Below are 24,374 nucleotides of genomic sequence, written 5' to 3'. Positions count from 1 at the left end.
CTTCTTACGTGTGTACACTACTACACGAACACATTTTTTTGTATAAGTTGGATAAAAACGCTATCGGAACAAAGCTCGAAAGGTGTTCTAACGAATTCTCGTAAGGACCTGATTATTGGCAACAATTCAATCAGTGCGCGCAGCTCCTATAGCGAACAAGGCGTATTAGAAGAAAAGAAGGCAAATAAGAAAAAGAAACCAGAGGAAAACAAAAGAAAGTAGTTGGGATTCCCGGCGACTGCCTCACATCAAAGTTCCCCAAAAACGTAAAAATCATGGTTGGCCAAACCTACAAAAAAAAAGTTTGTACTCTACCCCCACTAAACAGGCCGTGTGGAGTCGAATGCACTCACTCCTGACGTGATAGCTCTAACCGTTCCAGAGATAGCTTTCCCAAAACCCTTGCTTACTAATCACCACCTTATCAGCTACGAATGCATCGTTATCTACTTTCCTACATTCACTAACCCGATCTATGGCTCTAAAAGAAAAATAGAATAAACTATGTCTAACCTAACCTAACCTACGGGTCTAAGCAAACAACAATAACGCTTGAGAGGGGGCATGGACGCCACCGTGTCGGTTTTAAGGGAACGCGCGAGAGACCAATAGGCCGTGTGCGAAGGTGACAATTCGCTGGTAAGACGGTCCCAGCGTTCGTTTCTAATTTCCCGCATGCGCTCTTCGGTTTGGTGTTTCGGAGTGCTCTGCGGTTTTCGTCGGTCGGTGCTCTGGCGAAGGCGCGAGTCGCCGCGTTCTTCTCGGTCAATAGACGCCTCGCGTCCGGGGGAAGCTCCCAGCGTTGAGCGAACTCATCTGGGACCTTCCGGGACGACTCGGCGACCTTGGTCTGAATGTGATTAGTGACCGAGGAGATCGCGTCTAACGCGTGAGCGGACGAGACTAAATTGTCGGGGACATTTGGGAGGGCAGAGGTGTCGGCGGGCTTGAGGGCCTCGTCTAACTTCTGCCAGTCGACAATGGACTTGAACCTCTTCTCTCGAGTGTTAGGAGGGCCGAATTCAAAGTAAACCTGGAAGTGATCCGAGTCTAACTCGTGTAACGTCTACGCTTCGCGGCTGTAGTGCCACGTTACGTAAAACCGCTACGTCTATGACGTCCGTTGAGAGAAGGCCGTTGCCTGTTGTGCCACGGCGAGTCGGTTGTATGGGGGCAATGACGTTGAAATTGAGCACGTCTATAAGCCTATTGAGGGCTAACCAATTAGGGTTCTGTTTTGAGCTATTCCAGTCCCCGTGTTTGCTATTGAGATCCCCGACTAATAAGACCGAGGGGCCCATCGCAAACAGGGTTCTGAGATCGCTCTCTAGTATGTCCTTGGCGGGAGGGAGGTACACCGACGCGATAATAATCGGCTGATGGCCGGTCATGGCTACGCGCAACACAGAGCACTCTATGTTGGTAAGGGAGGGCGGGTCTAACGGCGAGCAGTGAAGCGCTCGTCTATAATAAATGAGCGTACCGCCTTTCGCCGGAGGTCGGTCGTTTCGCACTACGTTGTAATTCGCGAATCTGGGAGCGCGAACGCTGGGCTTGAGGAAAGATTCCTGTACTAGGAAAATATCTATTTGGTGGCGAACGAGGAAATCTCGAACCAAATCTGCCTGCGGCTTGAAACCGTTTGCATTGAAAGTCACTACGGACAGTGATCGAGCCTTGATCCTAGACGTGGTCGTAGCTATTGCGGTGTGGTGGAGTCTGCAAATTGTCGCACGGACTTAAGGAGCTGGACGTGCTTGATTACAAGTTGCTTCTTGTCTTCCGCGTTATTGGCGGATTTGAAAGCCTCGGAGAAGGCGACAAGAGCGTCTATGTCTAACGCGTCTACGATGCTAAACGCGAGATTTAAGGCGTCGCGGACCTTTTCTGATTCCGCGGCGGCCTCCGCCGTGTGGCTGAGGGCTTTAGCCGGAGGGCTCACCTTGCGTGTGGGCCTCTCCGTTATGACGGGGGTCGGCGCCGGCGCCTGGGAAGGCTTTACGGGTGGCGATTTTGTTGGCAGAGGCGGGAAGGCCTCTGACGTGAGCTGGGGAGGGCCCTCCGTAACGGGGGGCTTGGTCCAGGTACTATTCTTAGGAAGTGGGGCCGGCGCGTACGTGGGCTTTGCTCCTGCGCCACGACGGACCGCATCGCGCCCCGCCGTGCGCCCAGACGCCGGCTTATGCGCCTTGGGGGCACGAGGGCACCCGCGATAATTCGCTGGGTGGCCCTGTTGCCCGCAAAGCACGCACGCCGGCGGCTCAGCGCACGGAAGCGTTCTTTTGCAGTCCGCCGTGCCGTGGTCGCCTAGGCACTTTACGCACCGTGCCCTAGCGAAACAGTTACGGGCCGCATGCCCGTATAGTTGACAGCGGTGGCACTGTCGTGTGAAGGAATGTTTCAGGGGGGTTTCAACCCTCAGCCCCGAGAGCTTACAATACTCTCTCAGGCTAAAAATCTTCTTCCCACTCGGGGTAGGGTCTAAGACTGCGAGTACCATGTCGTACTCTTCTTTGGTAGTTCTTTTGAGCATACGGAATACATCCCTTACGGGGTATCCCTGCTCGACAAGGTCCGATTGGACTATCCCGGAGTCTATCTCCTTTGGGATGCCCTTAATGACTACCCTTAGGACGCGCTCCTCGGGTAGGGGGAAGGTGTGGCCACCAATACCTTCAGAGCGAAAGTATGAGGTAAAAAACCGATGATGGTCGGAGGTAAATACCTGAACGCAGAGGTTATCCCTCAGCGTTCGGGCCTTGTAAGTTATCGACTTAGTGTCGAGAATCTTTGATAGGGCCGGCCAGGCGCCCTTGTCCCTAACGTACACGGGCGGGGGGGTTTTGATGCGGTCCGCGGGGGCGGGGGGCGCAGGTTTTCCCGATAAAAGGGAACTAAGATCCCTCTTCTGAGGGTTGGCGGCTTGAGTGGGCCTTTTGGCGGGGGGACCGCCGTTGGCCGAACGCTTTTTCTTCCGGCCGACGGTTTGAAAGCCGTCGCTCTCGGAAGATGAATTTTGTGCGGCTTCGTCGGCCGCTACTGCCGGAGTGGATTGGGTCGACATGACCGATGACGGGCGTGAATTTAAACCCGTCTCCTCATCGCTGGCGCTTCCCACTTCAGGGAGTGGTGAGCGCGAGCGCGAGCGAGGGCGGGTAACGGGTTTCGATGCCTTCGCGGAGGCATTTTTCTTCGCCTTACGCGGCGATGGCGACGGCGAACGCGGTGCATCCGCGGTTACGGACTCGTTAAAAGCCCGCAATGCGTCGGGGAAACGCTCTTGGAGAAAGAGCAAAATTCTTCTTATGTCAGGGGGTGGATCCCCGGACGCCATTCTGAAGGCGGGAAGCCAACAGGTTGACGACGGGAGTGTGTACCTAGTTTGCCTAAGTGAGGTGAGTATCTAAGCTAGTGATTTTGCCCTACAATGTGGTGTGACTCCGCTGGTGATAGCGGAGGTGTGGTTTGTCACCGACCTAACCAGCCCGTAGGAGATTGGGTATAAGAGCCCCTACGGATGTGACAGGACCCGTCCAACAGTGGACCTGTGTTTAGCCGGTTGCTAGAGAGTAGTTGGCGTACCTACTCCCCAATACGTGCCTACTAGGAGGCCCGGCCGTGCACAGGACTTGAAGGAAGCGGAGGGGCTGTTACGCGCCTTGAAAAAGGCACGGTGTATGCACCCCGGACAAAAACACTCCCGCACAAGGCGTTAACCGACAGATAACCGTTTGGCACCGTTAGGTGGCTATCTGAGGGACCAACTTACGCCGACGCCGAAGCCAAGAAAGTGCTGCGCCTAGTCCGGCCTCCCACCAGCGGGTCTCACCGGAGGATGCGCATGTGCGGACCGAGCTAAGGTGTTCAGGCTGTGCCTGGCAGAATCCGGCTCCAGCTATGGAGCGAAAACCGCGTCGCGATGCGCCCGGCCCGCGTGCCAACGAACGCTCCCGCTCTCGCGGTCGAGCCGCGTTACCGCCGCCGCCGCCGTCGTCGTCGCAACCAACAACGTCGCGTAACCGGTCCTTGAGCGGCTCTCGCTCGCGTAGCGATCGAGCCCCGGGACCCGGAGACGAAAAACCGGGCGAAAAAGCTGTTTTTGCAAAACAGCTCTCGTCGCGGTATACTGCCGTTCGACACCCTGTCGAACCGGCCCCCCACAACCCCGCCCCCGCAGTGTTTACTACTACGGACGTACAAAACATTTCAGACGATCCTACGCTAACTCACGCGGACCCCGAGGTCGCTGGTGACTCGCGCCCGGCTGGCGCTCGAGCCCCCCTCGCGGTACATAGTGAAAGTGATAGTGAAAGTGTTTGTGTTTGTGTTAAAAGTGGCGTTGAACAATCGCAGCTCTCGTCGCGGTATACGGACGACGAGAGTACCTATGCGACATGCGACCGAATAATAAATGTAAGTACCGGTGTTGATATTCGTAGTGCCGAGGATCATAGCCACGCTCATGGGCACGACCCAGATGAGTTGTTGGCCTACTTAGAAGGCGACCTGCGGCCATCGCAGCCCGTCTCACCCCGCGCCGGCTATGAATTGGATGCGCTATTTGTTGCGCAGACAATCATAGGCCGGTTCGCTACAGACGGGCTCGCACGCGCTATGTGTAAGTACCTAGCGCAAACCCGCAGGCGCCTTCTAAGTTAACCTCGCCATTATCAAGTGACGAACACGACGCGCTTGTCGAGGCAAGACGCGTACAATTACGCCGCCCGCCGCCGCACGACTCCGATGAGGACGCCGCCGGGTCGGCACCCAAGCGTGTCTGTACGCAGACCACTCCACCTGGTGTCAAATTTATGGCACCAACTACACAAGCGCAACCGGCGCCGCTCTCGCAACGAGACCCGCGCCGCCGGCGCTTGACGGACATGCCCACAGACACGGCGCCTACCGCGGCGCTCCCCGCACCCCCCGCGCCCCGCGCAGCCCTTGCGACGGCTCTTCCGACGCCGCAAGATGCGGCGAATAATAATAACATTGATAACGCAGCGGCCTCTTACGCCGCAACGACCGCCTCGCTGGCAGTAGCCCGCCGGCCCCCCCTTGCACCCCTGCCCCCCGCGCCTCCAAAGCCCAAGTATCCGCCGTTCGTTATCGAGTCTATCCCTGACTGGACAACGCACGTCAGGGAGATGAAGCGGCGGCTTGGGCGCACAATTAATGCGCGCGCATTCGGGCAGGGGCTAAAGATCATACCCCAAGATGAGGAGGAGTACCGTTTGGTGCAGCGGTACCTAGGGGAGTTAGAGAGTAGCGGCGTCAAAGTCGTATACTTCTCATACTCCCTACCAGCAGAGCGGCAGCTGAAGGTGGCGCTAAGAGGCATTCTGGCGGACACGGAGCCCGAGGCCATCTTGTCGGAGCTGCGCGACTTAGGGTTCGAGCCGGAGCACGCTCAGCCTATACGTGCCAGAAGGGGCAGACCGGGCTGCATTTTTCTTATTATCCTGCGCCGCACCCCCGACCTCACCCCCGCTATATAAAACATAAAGGAGCTGTTGTGTATACCGGGGGTCACCATTGAATCTTGGCGGGGCAAAAGGGGCCCCGCTCAGTGCCACCGCTGCCAAGGATTTAGGCACTCCTCGCACCAATGCCACCGGGCCTTAGCCTGTGTGCGGTGCGGGGAGGAACACCACTCCGCCGACTGCCCCCTACCAAAGGGGGCCACGCCGAAATGCGCACACCCACACACCCACGAGGCGCTGCGCCATCTGCCCATGAGGTGGATAGTCGCGCTGACACGCCTCTTCACGGGTATCCTCCGGTATACGCACTTCCCCAGATCATGGAAAGAGGGCAAGGTGATCTTAATATCGAAGCCCGGGAAGGACTCTACCCAACCCGAGAGCTATCGACCCATCACCTTGCTCTCGACGCAGTCGAAACTGTTCGAGTGGCTGTTGCTGCAGAGGATCGAACAGTACCTGCAGCCGAGGCCCGAACAGTTCGGCTTCCGCGGCAAACACAGCACGACGCTGCAGCTGACGAAGGTGCTCTACACTGCAGCCTCGGCCCTCAACAAAAAGGAGGGGGCCGCCGCCGTTATGCTGGACATGGCGAAGGCCTTTGACCGTGTCTGGCACGACGGCCTCGTGCTGAAGCTCATCGAGTCTCCACTGCCCTGCCGAATGGTCGCCGTGCTCCGCGCCTTTCTCACCGAGCGCACGTTTTTCGTTGCGACGGGAGAGGCTGCGTCGAGACCGCGACCCATCACGGCGGGAATCCCGCAAGGCAGCGTGTTATCGCCCCTGCTGTACACCACCTACACCGACGACGTTCCGTGCCCCGAGGGGTGCACACTCGCCCTCTACGCCGACGACACGGCGTACGTGGCGACATCGCTGGGGACCTCGCACGCTGCCCGAAAACTCCAACGCGCTCTGGACCTCCTGCCAGAGTGGCTGGACAAGTGGAGACTCGCCGCCAACCCGGACAAGACACAGGCAATTGCCTTCGGCCGGGGTAGGTTGCCACCACCCTTACGCTTCCTGGATAGAGACGTGCCGTGGAAGACGCCGGTCACCTACCTAGGGGTCACCATAGACCGGAGTCTTACCATGAAGCACCACATCTCCAGGGCTGTAAGGAGCGCAAAGTGGGCGGCGCACACGCTTCGCCCACTGATCACAGGCAACCTACCCCTCCGCACCAAGCTCGCGCTACACAAACTGTATGTGCGCCCTCACCTCACGTACGCGGCACCGGCGTGGTTCTCCTACGCCAGGGAGACCAACCGCCGAAGACTGCGCATCGTGCAAAACACCGTCTTACGACGCGCAGTAAAGGCACCACGCTACGTGAGGAACGCCACCATAGCGCGAGACTTGCGGATGGAGTCGATCGACGAGTTCGTCGCACGGCTCGCGATGAGGATGTTTGATCGAGCGGACGCCTCTCAACATCCTCACCTTCAAAACATTGCGCCGTGGCACTCCAGGCCGCCCGACCGATACAAGTACCCGCGTGAGCTCTTCTCCGCTCTCGCTGGGCCTCCTCCGGGGCCACCGGGGGTCTCACCCGGCGGAGCTTGACCGCGAGTCGCGCTAGTTGCCCTATACCACTTATCATGACACCAGGGCCAAGTCGAGACTACTCCTTGGCCCCCTCAATACCACCGGATTTGACACCCCGGACGTGACCCCATAGGCTGCGTGCAGCGGGTAGAGACTGAGTCTCCCCGCGCGCCTGCAGCCCCCACCAAGGGCTATATGCCCGCCCCCGTACCGTCCTGTATCAGCAGGGCGCGAACAAAAACACCACCTGAAGGGGGCATACGCCTCGCGAGGGAGGGTGTAGCATAAACCAACTGGGAAAAAAAAAAAGTTGTCCTTTTCTGCGCGCAACCGTCGAAGGGTACGAACGTGTTCTTCTCAGAACAGTTTGATATCGTGGTCTAACGATAACGCCAATTAACTGTTCTTTTCAGAACAAATTATTGTTTCATGACGATAACGTTTACAACTGTCCTTGTCAGGACACATCACTGTTTCATTACGACACGTACTAATCACCTACAGGATTCCCCCTCTAGCGAAGCGTACCGGCAGGCGTATAACGCGGCCTCGGCGAGTTGTTCTTGTAGGTATTGAGGTGTTCCCAGTGTCTTGTTGTTTCAGGTTGTTGTCATCTTGATGTTTCAGGGTGTTTGATGGTTCATGTAGTTCGCTCGCACTTGATGTGTTTTGCTTGTTGCAGGTACTCGTTGTTGTATCAGTAGGCACATCTTGCTCGGCGATAGTGTAGGCAGGTTTGAGTCTGTCGATAGAGATATTCATTTCACGGTTAGGTAACTGCAGCGTGAATATCTTTCTGTCTCGTTTCAGCACGCGATAGGGTCCGTCGTAAGGTGCTTGTAATGGCTTCTTTACGGCGTCTACGCGTACTGTTATACGACGTCCCGGATTTAGAGTTTTAAAAAAAAGGATTATCTTTACACAAAGGATTTATTTAGAAATATAGATTTAGAAAGACAACTGCTCGGTTTGAATCGTAAAGTGGGACTAACTTTAGCTGAAAGATAATGCTCATGGCAGTTGAATAGGAGAATGCCAGCTTGCTAAAATAGAAGTTGACATAGGGTGGTCTCTAAGGTTTTAAATATATAACAACCCCCTCGTTATTAGGAAACTTACGGTTTATTTGTAAGTTTCCTTAATATTTAACAAACTCGCAAGCGGGCTACTGAAGGATTACTCTGGTTTTCTAGATTATTATGTTGCTCAACCGGGATATTATTGGAAACTTGGAGTTTTCTCGAACATTTGCCTTTCTTATAAAAATATACAAAAACAAAACTAAAAACTAGGATTACAGAGAAAATACTTAAAATAGGAAAGCTAACATGATTATTAAAATTATTAGGATTCTTGATCTCATTTAGATCCTTCATTGACATGTCTGAAATAGCTTTAATTGATTTTAAATTATCAAGGTTAATAATATTGATTTTTGGAATAGATAAGTTATTACTTAATTTGTTTACACTTTTACAACAATCATCGTCAATAATATCAAAATTCGAGGATACAGCGGGGACATATGTTTTAGGATACACTTTAGTCACCAACTTAAGGTTTTTATGAAAACCCACACAATCTATTGGTAAATTTAGTACACCTGTACCGGATATAACTAACTCAGATACATTTTGATTACATTCAATAGACAATTTAGTGGACTTTGATTGTACAAATATCCATTTGTTATTATTTAGCTTATGCCAAATATCTAAATCACCAAACATGACTTTAACAGGACAATTTTCTGGAAGGGTAGTTAAGGCTTTATTAATTATTTCGATTTCACATGAAGGGTTATTAAGTACTGCGTAGACATCGGTTATTTCACAAAGGTAAGTATAGGTAAGTATGCTTTTACAATCATTTAAATCTTTGAGATAGATATAAGATAGTTTATCTGTGCTCAAGGCTAAAAATTGTTCCGAAGGGAGGATCATAGCGAAATAATTTAAATTACCCTCCGTATGTGGAATAGGCAATGGCACAGTTTTATAGATATTAAAATGTTCTAAGGTTACAAGTGGAATCTTTACAATAAACATTAATTTTTTGTTAAAATAGTAACAAGTTAAATCGGCTATATTAATTAGAATATGAATATTCCTTATATCATTACAGGAAAATCTCTGTACTTAGGGAGTAACTTAAAATGATTTACAATATCATTGTACAATTGGTTTGGGGTTAGAACTGAAGGATGCAAGGTGTTACTTTTAATGAGTAAAATGGAATTAATTAAGTCTTCCACCTTAAATGATAAAGTCAGTAAATTTGATTGCAAAATATTTAAAATGTTATAAAAATTATTCCTAAAATAAACCTCATTAAAAGCATTTGTTATATTGGATACCGTAGACGCTAATTCTTTGACGACACCATTCAATTTTGCTTGATTAAGGTTCATTTCATGTAAGGATTGATTTATATTGGAAATGGCAGATTGGGAAGCAATTACGGTTTTATTCAATGTTCCTGAAATCTTTTTTATCATTTTCATAAAGGGTTTTAATAGCGTCTTCATAGGTCTTCGCATCATCTTCGGTCAAGGTACCGAATATGTGTTTAAATACAGTGCCTATTCCGAAAACCATGCGGATCTTTTCGAAATGTAATTATCGGATACTAGATGTGAAACGGCATTAAAGTCACGTTGGAGATCTTTAAGGATTGCTTCTAAAGGTTGCAATAAGTTATGACATTGCGAAACACTAATTAATTCGCTTCTCTGACAATAAGACTGAACGTTATTGAACACTTTATTTATGTCCATTATATGATTTTTTATGGGAATGATCTCTACGGGAATTACAATATGGAATTGGTCGTTTATTATCTTTAGTGTGCCAACAGGGTCGAAGAAGATCCCAGGACCTTTCACTATATTTTTGACATACTGATTTTCAGTTTCACCTAGGGTGACATTGCAGAGAAATGCGATGACCCTGGAAAATATGTGAAAGTGTTATAATACTATTAAAAGGATTAAAATAATGTTACTTATAAAAAAGTAAAATACAACAATAAAATTTGATAATAATATTTGATATACAAAGTATATGTATATAATAAAAATAAAAACATTTATAAAATAAAATTTAAATTAGATCTCGTGAGCTGGTTTTACTTCATCAAAATGATGTTTAACATGACGTCGATTTATTAAAAGGTGTAAAGTATTATTATCGTGGACTTTAACGATTTTATAGGGACCTTTCCAAATTGGCGAAAGGGCCTTGCGCAGCCTGACGTGATTTTTTAAATAAACATAGTCACCTACTTTATACTGTGTAGGCCGCGTGTGTTTATCATAGTAGGTTTTTGATCTTTCTTTGGATGTTTTGATATTTTCCAAAGCCTTTTCTCGAGAAATTTTTAATCGGTGATGGAGCATTTTAATATACTCTGGATATGTAACGTCAGGGCATGATTCAAATATTGAGTCAGGGATATATGGCTTGTGGCCGAAAACAAGTTCGTATGGAGTGAATTTAGTCGTTGTGTGGACACTACTATTATAGGTTAACATGGCGGTATATACGAACTTATGCCAGTTTGTCTGATTTTCATTTACGTAAGATTTTAAATATTCCTTTAAAGTTGAATGGCTTCTTTCTAAAGCGCCTTGCGTTTGAGGGTGGTAAGGTGATGACCAAATTTGTTTAATCTTTAAAAATTCGCATGTGCGTTTAAATAATTCGGCAGTGAAATTAGTTCCTTGGTCTGTTAATATGGTTTTAGGGATACCAAATAGGGAAATAAAGTGAACTAAACCTTCGCAGGTTTCTTCTGCTGTAGCGTTTGATATTGGGTATGAAATGGAAAACTTGGTTAAATCATCCTGAAGAGTAAGTATGAATTTAAGTTTTTGAAATCCAGCTTCAGGCAAAGGGCCAACTATGTCGAGACTAATTCTTTCAAATGGGCGTGTAGCGGTAGTCGTGATTTGCATGGGTGATTGGTTGATCTTCCTCAGTGCTTTGTTTGATTGACATAATTTACAGTTTTGTATATAATTTTCTATATCTGTACGCATATTCTTCCAGTAATATCGTTCTTTGATTCTATTATACATCCTATTTGAGCCCAGATGTCCTGCAATCGGGATATCATGGTTTTCTTGAAGGATTTTAGTGATCTCGGAAGGAACAGGATATAGGATGGTATTATGGTGTATATTTACTGTTATGTTAGTATTATTAAATAAGTACATAAGCATGCCATATATTTTAACAAAGGAATGTTGTTCGAAGAGACTTTTAAAGTCAGATATGGCTATTTCTCCAATGTTCGCGGAAAGCAAGATATCGTCTCGGGCTGTTTTGAGAGTTTTGAATATATCTGGATATGTACAGTCGTCGAAATAGTAGACTAGAAAAGATAGTATATCTTGTTTTTATTTTCGATTTTTTGAAACGAATGTAGTTCTCTTTCTGAATTTAGGATATTGGCAGAGTCGGGTAGTGTGGACAGAATGTCTTGGAGATATGGATTTGATTCATCGAAGTCGATTGATACTGGGATTAAGATGGCTTTAGAATTACTCTTAAGGAGACTTTCATTGTGTTCCTTTATATGAGTGTTGAAGTTTTCATTTTTGTTTGAGAAAGTTTTCAGGAAGTCGTTGTAGTCAGTGTTAGAATTTGAAATGCCTTGAAGAGGTGAAAAGCGTGAAGGGTTTTGTGAAGGTGAGTTGGTCTCATTCTCAGGGCTAGTAGTAGAAATCAACATTTCATCGTTTTCTAAAAGATCGATATTGGGTAGGCTGTCACTATCAGCATTGGATGTCGAAGGGAGTTGGATACCTAGATCATCTATTGTAAGAGGACTAAAGGGAAGTGGATCATTCTCACTTGAAGACGGTATTACTCGTTGAGAATCAGTCTGATCTTTGATAATTGGATTGACGGGAAATCGAGACAGAGCGTCGGCGTTACTATTGATTTTTCCCTTCTTATATTCAATGTTGTAGTCGAACTCTTCGAGTTTTAAACGCCACCTTACAAGCTTGGATCCAGGATCCTTACAATTAAATAACCATTTGAGTGGTTTATGGTCTGTGAAAATTGTAAATTTGTTACCATACAGGTATGGTCTAAAGGTTTTAGTTCCCCATATGATAGCCAAGCATTCCTTTTCGGTAACACTGTAGTTACTTTCGGCTTTAGATAGTGTTCTAGACGCAAAAGCGATGGGGCGGTCTTTTCCTATAGGCCCTTGTGACAAGATAGCGGAGATTGCATAGTTAGATGCGTCGCATGTGAGATTGAATGGTTGGTTAAAATCAGGGTAAGCAAGTATAGGTGCGGAGATCAAGCTATTTTTAAGAATTTCAGAGGCTAACTGTTGTTCATGTTGCCACATGAACGGACCATCCTTCTTTAAGAGGTTTGTAAGGGGTTTAGCAATTTTAGACAGGTTAGGTATAAAACGACGATAGTAGGACACTAACCCCATGAAGGATTTAATGTCTTTAGGACATTTGGGTTGGGGAAAATCTTGGACTGCTCTGGTTTTTTCGGGATTCGGCTTGACACCTTCGTCAGTTATTATGTGACCGAGATAAGAAACTTCTTTGCGCAGAAATTCGCATTTATCTGGCTGAAGTTTGAGATTAAACTGTCGGAGTATGTCAAAGACATTTGAGAGGTTTTTCATATGTTTTTGGAGATCAAATGAGTAGATTACTAAATAGACAAAGCATTGCAGCCCTTGCAGGCCTGATAGAGCGGAATTCATCTGAAACGTGGAAGGGGCATTTTTGAGCCCAAACGGCATCCGCGCAAATTCGAAGTGTCCTTGTGGGATGGAAAAAGCAGTTTTGGGAGCGTCAGCTTCAGACATTTTAATTTGATGAAAGCCGGAAGCTAAGTCGAGTGTACTAAAATATTTACATTTACCCAATTGGTCTAAAATTTCTGAAATATTAGGAATAGGGTAAGAATCTCCAATAGTGATATCATTTAATCGGCGATAGTCGATAACAATGCGCCATTTACGCTGACCAGAAGCATCGAGCTTTTTTGGAACTATCCAGATCGGAGATGACCATGGAGAAGTTGACGGTTTGATAATTCCTTCATTAAGCATTTTATTAATCTGATTGTTGTTCATGCACAATCCTCCTCTTGTTTATGCACTTCAGGAAATCGATATGATTTTGTATTAATGGGTACAGAGGAAGAAGTTGGTATCTGGTGCTCGAGAGCATTAGTACAAGTCAGAGAATCTTCAGGGAGGTGGAATATATCCGAAAATTCAGCGCAAAGATTAAATAATGATTCTCGTTCTTCGTTATTAAGGTGAGTGACTCTTAAAAGGTCTAAGACCTGCTCAGTTCTGTTAACGGCATTGTTGGGGATTGTATGAGATATATTGAATATTTGGTGATTTTCTTTATTTTCCAAGGGCGTAAGTTTTAATTTTAAGTTTGAGTTTAACGTAATTGGAGATTCAGAGATATTTACAACAGAAATGTTTATTCTAGAATTAGGTTTCACCTTGACAATGCAGTTAGCAATTAGAATTGAGTAGACGGGATTTTGATCTACCATCAAGCCTTCACCTATTTCTGGATTAAGTACCGAGCATTCTATGATGGTTTCAGTTCGGGGAGCAATAGTATATATTGGTTCATTAAATTTTAAAGCAAGTTCAACTTGACTAATCATAAGCGATTCATTCTTAAAATCAATGTTTGAGTAGTTGTCTGATAGGACATCGTTTCCATTTATACCATCGTAAGGAAAATTTATGTTATCAATAATGTGAAATCGATACTTCAGAGAGTTGAATTCGATAGGCATACGTCCAAATGACCTCATTGGTTTATCTGCAGTTCCAATTCCTGAAAATGTTATAGTGTGTTCGTCTATTTCAGGCATGTTTTGAATAGATGATTTCTTTATAAGGCTAATAGATGCACCACTATCAACAAGGAGCTTAAGTAGTTTGGTAGATACAGAGGTTTGAACTTCCACAAAGGGTAAGTATTTTTCGGATGGATTTGAAGTAACGTTATGTATTTTGTTATATATATTGTTTTTATCTCAGGCGTTAAAAGAAGGCAGAAGAACAAAAAGTCTGCTCCACTGTCTTTCTGGATGTAGCTCAAGCATTTGATAAAGTGTGGCATCGAGGACTTGTTCATAAATTAAGGAAATTACTGCCTCGTCAATTTTCAAATATCCTTGAGTCATATTTAACACAAATAATGTTTAGAGTACGACAAGATGATGATTATTCAGAACTAAAAGAAATAAAAGCTGGGGTGCCGCAAGGGAGTGTATTAGGTCCGGTCCTGTACCTCTTATACACATACGATATTCCTGATCTAAAAGATAACGTTATCGCGACCTTTGCCGATGATACTGCTATCATGTCTACGGCGACTACTGAAAAGGAAGCGGTAGTAAAATTACAAAAAGCCATAAATATTGTTGGCTTGTGGACCAAAAAATGGCGGATAAAACTAAATCAGTCTAAATCAGTTCACATAAACTTTTCCAACAAAACATCAAATTACCTGCCAGTATATATTGATAACGTCAAAGTGCCGTTCCAAAATTCAGCTAAGTACCTAGGTATGACGCTAGACACCAAACTCCGATGGAAGGTCCATGTTAAAAAGAAACGCGAAGAGTTGGATCTCCGTTACTCTAAATTGTACTGGTTGCTCGGAAGGCATTCCACGTTATCAGTACAAAATAAATTATTGATCTACAAACAAGTCCTGACACCTGTATGGACTTATGGTTGCCAGCTGTGGGGCTGTACCAGTAATAGTAATATCCAAGTAATCCAACGATTCCAAAACAAAGTGCTCAGGGGAATAGTCAATGCTCCCTGGTACATTCGCAATTACGACCTCCATCGGGACCTTAATGTAGAGGACGTCACCACATTAATAAAAAAGGCTGCTGGAGCACACGAACATAGGCTCCACCATCACGTGAATGTCGAGGCTGTTCAACTCCTTGATACCACTGACCTAGTGAGAAGATTGAAAAGGATAAAACCATTTGAACTAGTGAATTAGTGTTAGTGTACTTTAATATTAAGTGCTAAACAGTGAATGAAAAAATGAAAACACAAGAACAGAGTGTCTTCCCTTTAATAGAGACTATAAGTAGCGTTATTGGACACTTACTTATTACAATCCTTTTTAGTAAATTAGGTTAGACTTAAATTACTTATTAGTCTTAAATTAGGCTAGATCGTAATGTTCCATGATGTCGTAGTAAAGACACATGTATATAAAAAAAAAAAAAAAATCTCAGGCGTGGTGTTTGGGGTATCGACCATGGATCTTGTAAGAGGAGATATGGCAGGCATATATTTTAGAGTGCCAGATACTATAGATGCATATGTCCTTTGTTGGGAATTTATTGCACCATTGTTAAATTTAGGGTTATGTGGTACAGAGGATTTTGAAATTGATTTATTAACGTTGCTACCACTATGAGTTTGACTACCCTGCTGTGTGACCTTCGATTTAGAAATAGGAGCATGGTCTTCGTTTTGGGGCTGGTTACCCTGCTGTGTGAACTTGGATTTAGAAATGAGAATATGGTCTTCGTTTTGGGGCTGGTTACCCTGCTGTGTGACCTTGGATTTAGAAATGAGAATATGGTCTTCGTTTTGGGGCTGGTTACCCTGCTGTGTGACCTTGGATTTAGAAATAAGAATATGGTCTTCGTTTTGGGGCTGGTTACCCTGTTGTGTGACCTTGGATTTAGAAATATTAATATGGTCTTTATTTTGGGGCTGGTTACCCTGTTGTGTGACCTTGGAATTGTAATAGGATATAGAATTTGAGGTGTCATTTGGATATAGCAATAGAGGACGTTGAAATTTCAGACTCGGGAGACACCGTCGGGAGTCCTTTATTCGTTTAAAGGATTATCTGTCTCATCGACACCATAATCTTCATAAGAAGCTATTGCATGAATCGGTTGGTTCCGATTTTGAAAGGAAGTAGTAGGGTTTGTGCGGTTGTAGCTTGAATTTTGATTGTTTCCAAATTTCCTATTATTTTATTCTCGTTTGCGACAACCTTCAATAGTATGACCTGGAGCCTTGCAATATCGGCACACTATAGGATTAGAGGGCCTAAACGCGGCAGATGTTGTATTATTATTAGTGCCATATTGTAAAGCTGATCTATTTGGTGGATATGATGAGTGAGATGGGCGGAATCGCGCCTGATTCTGAGTATTTGGAGTTTGGGCGTAATTAGTGTTTCGTCGTGTCAAAGCATTGATAATCTTTTTTTCCGAAGTAGCGAAATTAATGGCGTCGTTCAAAGATTCAGGGTCACGGCATCGAACTACAGTAGACAATCTTGGATTTAGGCCGACTACAAACGTGTGTAACGCTAAGTCTTTCATAGCTGCGACGCGGCCTGCCAGTTCGTCCTTTTTCTTAGTAGGGATAGTTATATTAATTTCGGATAATAATTTTGATAAGCAAGACTCTATTCGTAATGCAAACTGGTTGACCGTTTCGTTGCCTAATTGACGACATTCTTGTAAATCAGAAAGCAGCGCAGCATGCAGCAGTGCTTTTTATCACCAAATTGAGATTTTAAGAAGTCTTCAAGCTGGTGCCAATTCTCAAATTCTTTTACACAACAAGCTGTTTCTGCGCGTCCTTCTAATTGACTTACAATACATTTTAGTAAAATGTCCCGTTGGTTCTGAATAGCAAGTTCTACCGCATTTCTACAATTATTTAAAAATGCACTTAATTTTTCGCGGTTACCATCAAATTTATTTATGAATTTAATTAGTATATTTAAATCAACGTCTGTGGCTGACCTATTCTTAGACTCGCGTACAATAACATCTTCCTTAGGCATTGTCACGTAGGATATGGCTTAGACAAAACAATACTGATAACGACGCGACGACGGCTAGCGTTACTGAGAACTGATTAGGCGATGCACTGATTTCTAATTGGTATTGTAACCAATTATGAGATTGTAATTTTATAAAACAACCTTTCTATTTTTAGCACTTTAAACTTCACTAATTGTTTTCACACAACACACTGAAATACGAATATATAGGATTTTTGAAGACTTACAGGGATGCTGCAGTTTTACTGATGAACATCTTTGATGTATAGGGCGGAGACGGCGGATGTTTCTTTACAAAACAATTTCAGAATTCACAGCGAATAGGAAAATCTAGTTATTCACAGAAATATTCACTTTTGTAATCACTCGTTAGTCGCGACTGCCAAACTGAGGCGTACCGAGGATTTTTTAAAAAAAATCCCTTGAGCTGCCACCAATGTTATACGACGTCCCGGATTTAGAGTTTTTAAAAAAAAGGATTATCTTTACACAAAGGATTTATTTAGAAATATAGATTTAGAAAGACAACTGCTCGGTTTAAATCGTAAAGTGGGACTAACTTTAGCTGAAAGATAATGCTCATGGCAGTTGAATAGGAGAATGCCAGCTTGCTAAAATAGAAGTTGACATAGGGTGGTCTCTAAGGCTTTAAATATATAACAGTACGAATACGTATTCACATGTTTGCAGGTCGCGGTGAACGAATATGGGTTTTGTGTTGCTGTGTGGTTGACTCGGCATTGGTTGCAAGTTACGTATTGCGTCGCGCAGCTGATCGATGTAGCCAGAGTCCATGATGACGTCATTGCGGGTCGTTGATAAGAAATCACCGGGTAAGCATATGTTGCATCCGTAGGTAAGTTGGGCGGCGCTTACGCCGGTGTAACTTCGCATAGCGGCGCGTAATCCGAGTAGGACGGTTGGTAGCTCGTTGATCCAGCTTCTTGCGGTCTGTAGTCTTGCCTTTAATGCGGCTTTAAGGACACGGTGCCATCGTTCGATGATACCGTTACACTGTGCGTGGTATGAAGTTGTACGCGTTTTTTCGATCCCGAGTAAGCGAGAAAGAGATGCAAATACTCTGCTTTCGAATTGGCGTCCTTGGTCCGTTGTTATTGTTATAGGACAACCGAAACGGGAAATCCAACCTTCGTATACCGCTTTAGCGACGTCTTCAGCTGATATTTCGCATAATGGGTATGCTTCGGGCCATCTTGTTGCTCTGTCGATCATTGTCACGAGGTATCGATGACCGCTGGCCGCGGTAGGTAGCGGACCAACGATATCAATGTGAACGTGTTCGAATCGTTCGGTTGGTGAAAAAATTGATAATCGACTTGATGTGTGGCGTTGTATTTTGGCGCGCTGACACTGTAGGCATACTTTTGCCCACTTGCCGACGTCTGCGTTCATTGAGGGCCAGAAGTAACGTTGCGTAATTAATTTTCTCGTAGTCTTGATTCCAGGGTGGCTAACGTTATGTACTGCGTTGAATGCGGTACGTCGGTATTCTTCTGGTAGGTACGGACGTAACTGTGAGGTTGAAGTTTCGCAGTGTAATTTGATATTTGAGACGGGCAGGTTGACTTTCTTGAAACATAAGTTGCTCTGTAGACTGAGTGCTTTAATGGTATCGCTATCGCGTTCTTGAGCTTCTGCAAGTAGATTGTAGTCGATCGGCGATGGACAGGTGATTGCTTCGACATGTGATAATGCATCTGCGGCTGCATTTTGAGATCCACTGACGTGTCGTATATCAGTGGTAAATTCGCTGATATAAAGTAGCTGTCGGGTGCGTCTCGGTGATTCGCTGTTTGTATTTGTTTTTGTGTAAGCGAAAGTTAGCGGCTTGTGGTCGGTGAATATAATTATTTGTCGTCCCTCGAACATTTTGCGGAAATGTTTGACAGCCATGTAGACGGCGAGTAGCTCTCGATCGTAGGTACTGTAGCGAGTCTGTGCATCGGTGAATTTCTTCGAGAAATAGCCGAGTGGTTGCCATGAGTTGTTGTTAAATTGCTTGAGTGCGGCACCAGCTGTTTTGTCGCTAGCGTCGCTGAATATAGAAAGTGTCGCCTGGTGAGACGAATGAGCAAGTAAAGCGGCGTTTTTTATGCTCTCTTTACATGCTTCATAAGCTTGCGTTGATTCAGTGGTCCAGTCGATCTTAGTTTTGTCACGCTTCTTGACGTTGTGCAGGTAGGTATTTAACGGCGCTTGTATGGTGGCGGCATCTTTGATATTTTCACGGTAAAAGTTTATCATACCGAGAAAACGTCGTAGTTCTTCTACGGTTTGTGGTTTTGGAAAGTCTGTAATAGCTTGTACCTTCTCTTGGGGTGGCTGTATTCCTTCCGCTGTGACTTGGTGACCGAGGAATTTCACAGTTGGCTGGCCGAAAACACATTTTGATGGGTTGATGGTGATGCCGTATTCTTCTAGTCGCTGTAATACGATGCGTAGATGTTTTCGGTGCTCTTCCTCGTCGATTGATGCTATGAGTAGATCATCAACGAAAGGGAATACGAAGTCGAGTTCGCGCAGTACTTCATGAATAAAGCGTTGGAAAGTCTGTCCGGCGTTCTTTAGACCAGGACACATGCGCGGAAACTCGAAAAGACCAAAAGGTGTGATGATGGCGGTTTTCTCCACATCTTGCTCGCTGACTGGCAGTTGTTGGTACGCGCGATTGAGGTCGAGTGTGGAGAAAATTTTCTTCCCTGCGAGTTGGTATGTGAAGTCACGTATGCGTGGTATGGGATACCGATCGGGCTTGGTTATGGCGTTGAGCCTTCGGTAATCGCCACACACGCGTAGGTCTCCATTCTTCTTTGGCACGACGTGAAGAGGTGATGCCCAAGGGCTTTTGCTTGGTCTGCATAACCCTTGATCGATCATGTTTTGGAATTCCTTCCTGACCATTTCGTAACGATGCGGTGCAATGGGGCGTGGCTTGCAGTGAAGGGGCGGTCCATTTGTTTCAATGAAGTGTTCAACGGAATGTTTGGGACTAAGCTTCATTGAAGTGATTCTGGTTGTGCCTGGGAAATCTGCTAGTATGCTGTGGTAATTTTGCTCAATGTCAATAATTGGCGGCGTAGAGTTGAAATGGCAGTGGTTTTTCACGTGAGCCTTTAGTCTTTGGTAGCACGGAGATATTGGCTCCTGTGTCGACACAGGTCAAAAATGTCGTCAAAAAATTTAACAAAGAATAATTTTAATGAATTATCAAAATGCTTTCCGAATTCAGAAGACTTTAAACGGCTGACTAAAAAAGGTGTATTTCCATATGAATTCATTAAAGATTTTGATACTTTAAACTACAATCAACTTCCAGATCTTCCACACTTTTACAGTACTCTTACAGATTCCATTATTTCTAATGAAGATTACAACCATGCCAAAGATGTTTGGAATCATTTTAATTATAAAAATATGTTGGATTATTCAAATCTTTATTTAAAAACTGATGTTTTATTGTTAGCAGATATTTTTGAAAATTTTAGGTGTGTTTGCATTAAAACGTACGATTTAGACCCGGCTCATTACTATACAGCACCTGGATTAAGTTGGGATGCTATGTTAAAACATACTAAAACAGAAATTGAATTACTTTCTGATATAGATATGATTGCTTTTATTAAATCAGGAATTCGTGGTGGTGTTTCGCAATGTAGCACTCGCTATGCAAAAGCAAATAATGTTTACATGTCTGACTATAATGCGAAAGATAAAGAGTCATTCTTAATGTATTTCGATGCCAATAATCTATATGGTTGGGCAATGTCACAATATCTACCTACAGGTGGTTTTGAGTGGGTTAGTGTTGATACAGATATTAATGTTAGTTGTTCATCGGATATAGGTTTTATCTTAGAAGTAGATCTGGAGTATCCGGTGGATTTACATGATAAACATTCAGATTTACCTCTTTGTCCAGAAAATATACCAGTTGGGGACGCTAAGGAAATTAGATTGATTCCAAACTTAAAAAATAAATCCAAATATATTATTCACTATCGAAATTTAATTCAATGTTTGAAAATGGGTTTAAAATTATGGAAAGTTTATAGAATATTAAAATTTAAGCAGAGTCCATGGTTAAAGAAATATATAGACCTTAATACACAATTAAGAACTCGAGCTAATTCCGATTTTGAGAAAGATTTCTATAAACTCATGAACATCGCTGTTTTTGGTAAGACTATGGAATATATTGAGAAACGAGTTAACGTTAAACTGTTAACCCACTGGGAAAATAGGGGCAGAGTATTGGGAGCTGGGGATCCAATTGCTCAACCACATTTTCACAGTGTTTCAATATTTTCTGATAGTCTTGTTGCAATTCAATTAAACAAAATAAAATTAATTCTCGGATTTTGTATATTAGATATATCTAAAACGCTGATGTATGATTTCCACTATAATTACATGAAAGAGAAATTTACTTCAAATCTGAAACTACTGTATACAGATACTAACAGTCTCATTTATCAAATATTTATTAGTAACTTTTATAATGATATAAAGCTAGACATTTGTACACATTTCGATACATCAGATTATGATCCAAACAATGTTTTTAATTTTCCTCAAGTAAATAAGAAAAAATTAGGTTATTTTAAAGATGAAAATTGTGGTAAAATCTTTACAGAATTTGTGGGTTTGCGATCAAAAATGTATGAATTACAGGTAGATGATAAAATTATTACTAAGGCGAAGGGTGTTAACAAATGTGTCAATAAAAATTAACGTTGGATAATTATAAGTCGTGTTTGTGTAATAAAAACGTACAGTATTGTAAAATGTATCGGTTTAGATCATTAAAACATACAATTTTTACACAGGAAATAAATAAGGTGTGTTTATCTTTTAATGACACTAAGCGGTACATTTTACGAAACAAAATCGATACGTTACCTATAGGTCATTACCAAATCAATAGTATGTAATTAAGTTAATCATTATTGTAAATATAACAAATTGTAAATTTTTATGTAAAATAAATTTGTTTTGTACATGTATAATGTATAAACGTATACATTAATATTGTCATATAACACTTACATTTTTTGTATATTTCATATAAATAAATTGTTTTTAAAATATCAACTTAGTTTTATTCCTTTCCCTGAAGAAGACAGAAGTCAAAAAATAATGATTCATTTTATTCATCCCTTTGCTGCCATCGTAGCAGGACCTAGTGGGTGTGGAAAATCTAACTTTGTTGTAAATTTCATTAAGCATAAAAGTAGTATATGTAATGAGATTTTTTTAGAAATAACATGGTGTTATGATGAAATGCAGCCGCTATATAATATACCCGGAGTAAATTACCACCAAGGACTACCGGAATTGCATATGTTTGATGGTAAAAATCCAAATTATTTTATATTATTATTAGATATATTTACAAAAGGTAGTCACCATAGAAATTTGAGTGTTTTTTACATAACCCAAAATTTATTTCATCAAGGAAGAGGACAGCGCGACATTTCACTTAATTCAAGTTATATTATTTATTTTAAAAATCCCCGTGACAAAACACAAATACGATTTCTAGCTAGACAAGTTTCACCGGAAGAATTTATTGAAGATTCATATACCGATGCTATTATAGAAGCTCATGGATATTTAATGATTGATTTGAAACTGTAGGTGATTAGTACGTGTCGTCATGAAACAATAATTTGTTCTGAAAAGAACAGTTAATTGCGTTACCGTTAGACCACGATGTCGAACTGTTCTGAGAAGAACACGTTCGTACCCTTCGACGGTTGCGCGCAACAAAAAGGACCTCGATTTTTATTGTCTACGCACCCTTCGCATCTTGGTACCACACGTTTACCACTAGTGGCCAGGTAGGATAATTTTTGTATATAAATCTACAGTTTTTAAAGACATTCCACATTCCATCTTCACCTCTTCTCAACGAATTATTAGGAAGTTTTATTTTAACCAAATAAGGACCAAACAACCTAAAGTAAAACTACCCTAAAGTGGTGACCCCGAGAAGAACACCAAGAAAATTGAAGATGACGAACACAGAAAATTCCGGTGCAGAGCGTCAAGTTTCATCACATCCGTCGAGCCAAGAAGTCTCCGGTATCTCACTGTCACTCCGTGTGCCAATTCCAGAACAACCAACCATCGACACCCTCATCGGTGAAATAAGGAGGTTGTCTTTGGAAGTTGCCGAGCTACGAGTACAACGTCGACGTCAACGGCGACAACTACCGCAACAGTCGTTCTCGCTACCATTCACATTCACAATCACGCTCGCGGAACGCATCAACAAATCGAAACGAAAACCGACGAGAGTCGCAGATGGAAGATCGAAGCCGGAAAAAATCCCCAATGCCGTACTGCTATTACCATCATCGCTACGGTATGGACGCGAAGAAATGCACACCACCATGCAGTTTCAAGCCCATAAACCAGTCGGAAAACTAAAAGTAACGCTGGCCGCGGCGGGAACCGGCGTTACCGAATCATCACACCGCCTTTTCGTTACCGACAGGGTAATGAAACTCACCTTTTTGGTCGACACAGGAGCCAATATCTCCGTGCTACCAAAGACAAAAGGCTCACGTGAAAAACCACTGCCATTTCAACTCTACGCCGCCAACAACACGGTCATTCCAACATACGGAGAGAAGTCACTCCAACTCGATCTTAACCTCCGAAGACCATATACATGGAAATTCGTCGTAGCAGATGTGTCTAAGGCAATCCTGGGAGCAGATTTCTTGCACCACCACCACCTCATTGTCGACGTAAAAAACAGAAGACTGATCGACGGGAAAACAAAACTGGTAACAAACGCTCAACTCAGTACTGCAGACATACCTACAGTTCGTAGTATTGACATTGAGCAAAATTACCACAGCATTCTAGCAGATTTCCCAGGCACAACCAGAATCACTTCAATGAAGCTTAGTCCCAAACATTCCGTTGAACACTTCATTGAAACAAATGGACCGCCCCTTCACTGCAAGCCACGCCCCATTGCACCGCATCGTTACGAAATGGTCAGGAAGGAATTCCAAAACATGATCGATCAAGGGTTATGCAGACCAAGCAAAAGCCCTTGGGCATCACCTCTTCACATCGTGCCAAAGAAGAATGGAGACCTACGCGGGTGTGGCGATTACCGAAGACTCAACGCCATAACCAAGCCCGATCGGTATTCCATACCACGTATACGTGACTTCACATACCAACTCGCAGGGAAGAAAATTTTCTCCACACTCGACCTCAATCGCGCGTACCAACAACTGCCAGTCAGCGAGCAAGATGTGGAGAAAACCGCCATCATCACACCTTTTGGTCTTTTCGAGTTTCCGCGCATGTGTCCTGGTCTAAAGAACGCCGGACAGACTTTCCAACGCTTTATTCACGAAGTACTGCGTGAACTCGACTTCGTATTTCCTTTCGTTGATGATCTACTCATAGCATCAATCGACGAGGAAGAGCACCGA

General features: G+C 43.9%; 1 protein-coding gene across 1 annotated transcript in view; it reads left to right on the top strand.

The window, feature by feature from the left end:
• Window positions 1-24,374, top strand: part of LOC123718344 (ankyrin repeat and zinc finger domain-containing protein 1-like) — a 51,398-nt gene that overhangs the window by 12,481 nt on the left and 14,543 nt on the right. The window contains 2 exon segments of the mRNA XM_045674760.1: window positions 48-218; window positions 7,852-7,859. Coding sequence (XP_045530716.1) covers window positions 48-218; window positions 7,852-7,859 — 179 coding nt within the window.

Source organism: Pieris brassicae, chromosome W (genome assembly GCF_905147105.1).
Source record: "Pieris brassicae chromosome W, ilPieBrab1.1, whole genome shotgun sequence".
NCBI classification, from domain to species: Eukaryota; Metazoa; Arthropoda; class Insecta; order Lepidoptera; family Pieridae; genus Pieris; species Pieris brassicae.
The sequence above is the reverse complement of the archived record's forward strand: the minus strand, read 5'-3'. Positions and strand labels throughout refer to the sequence as shown.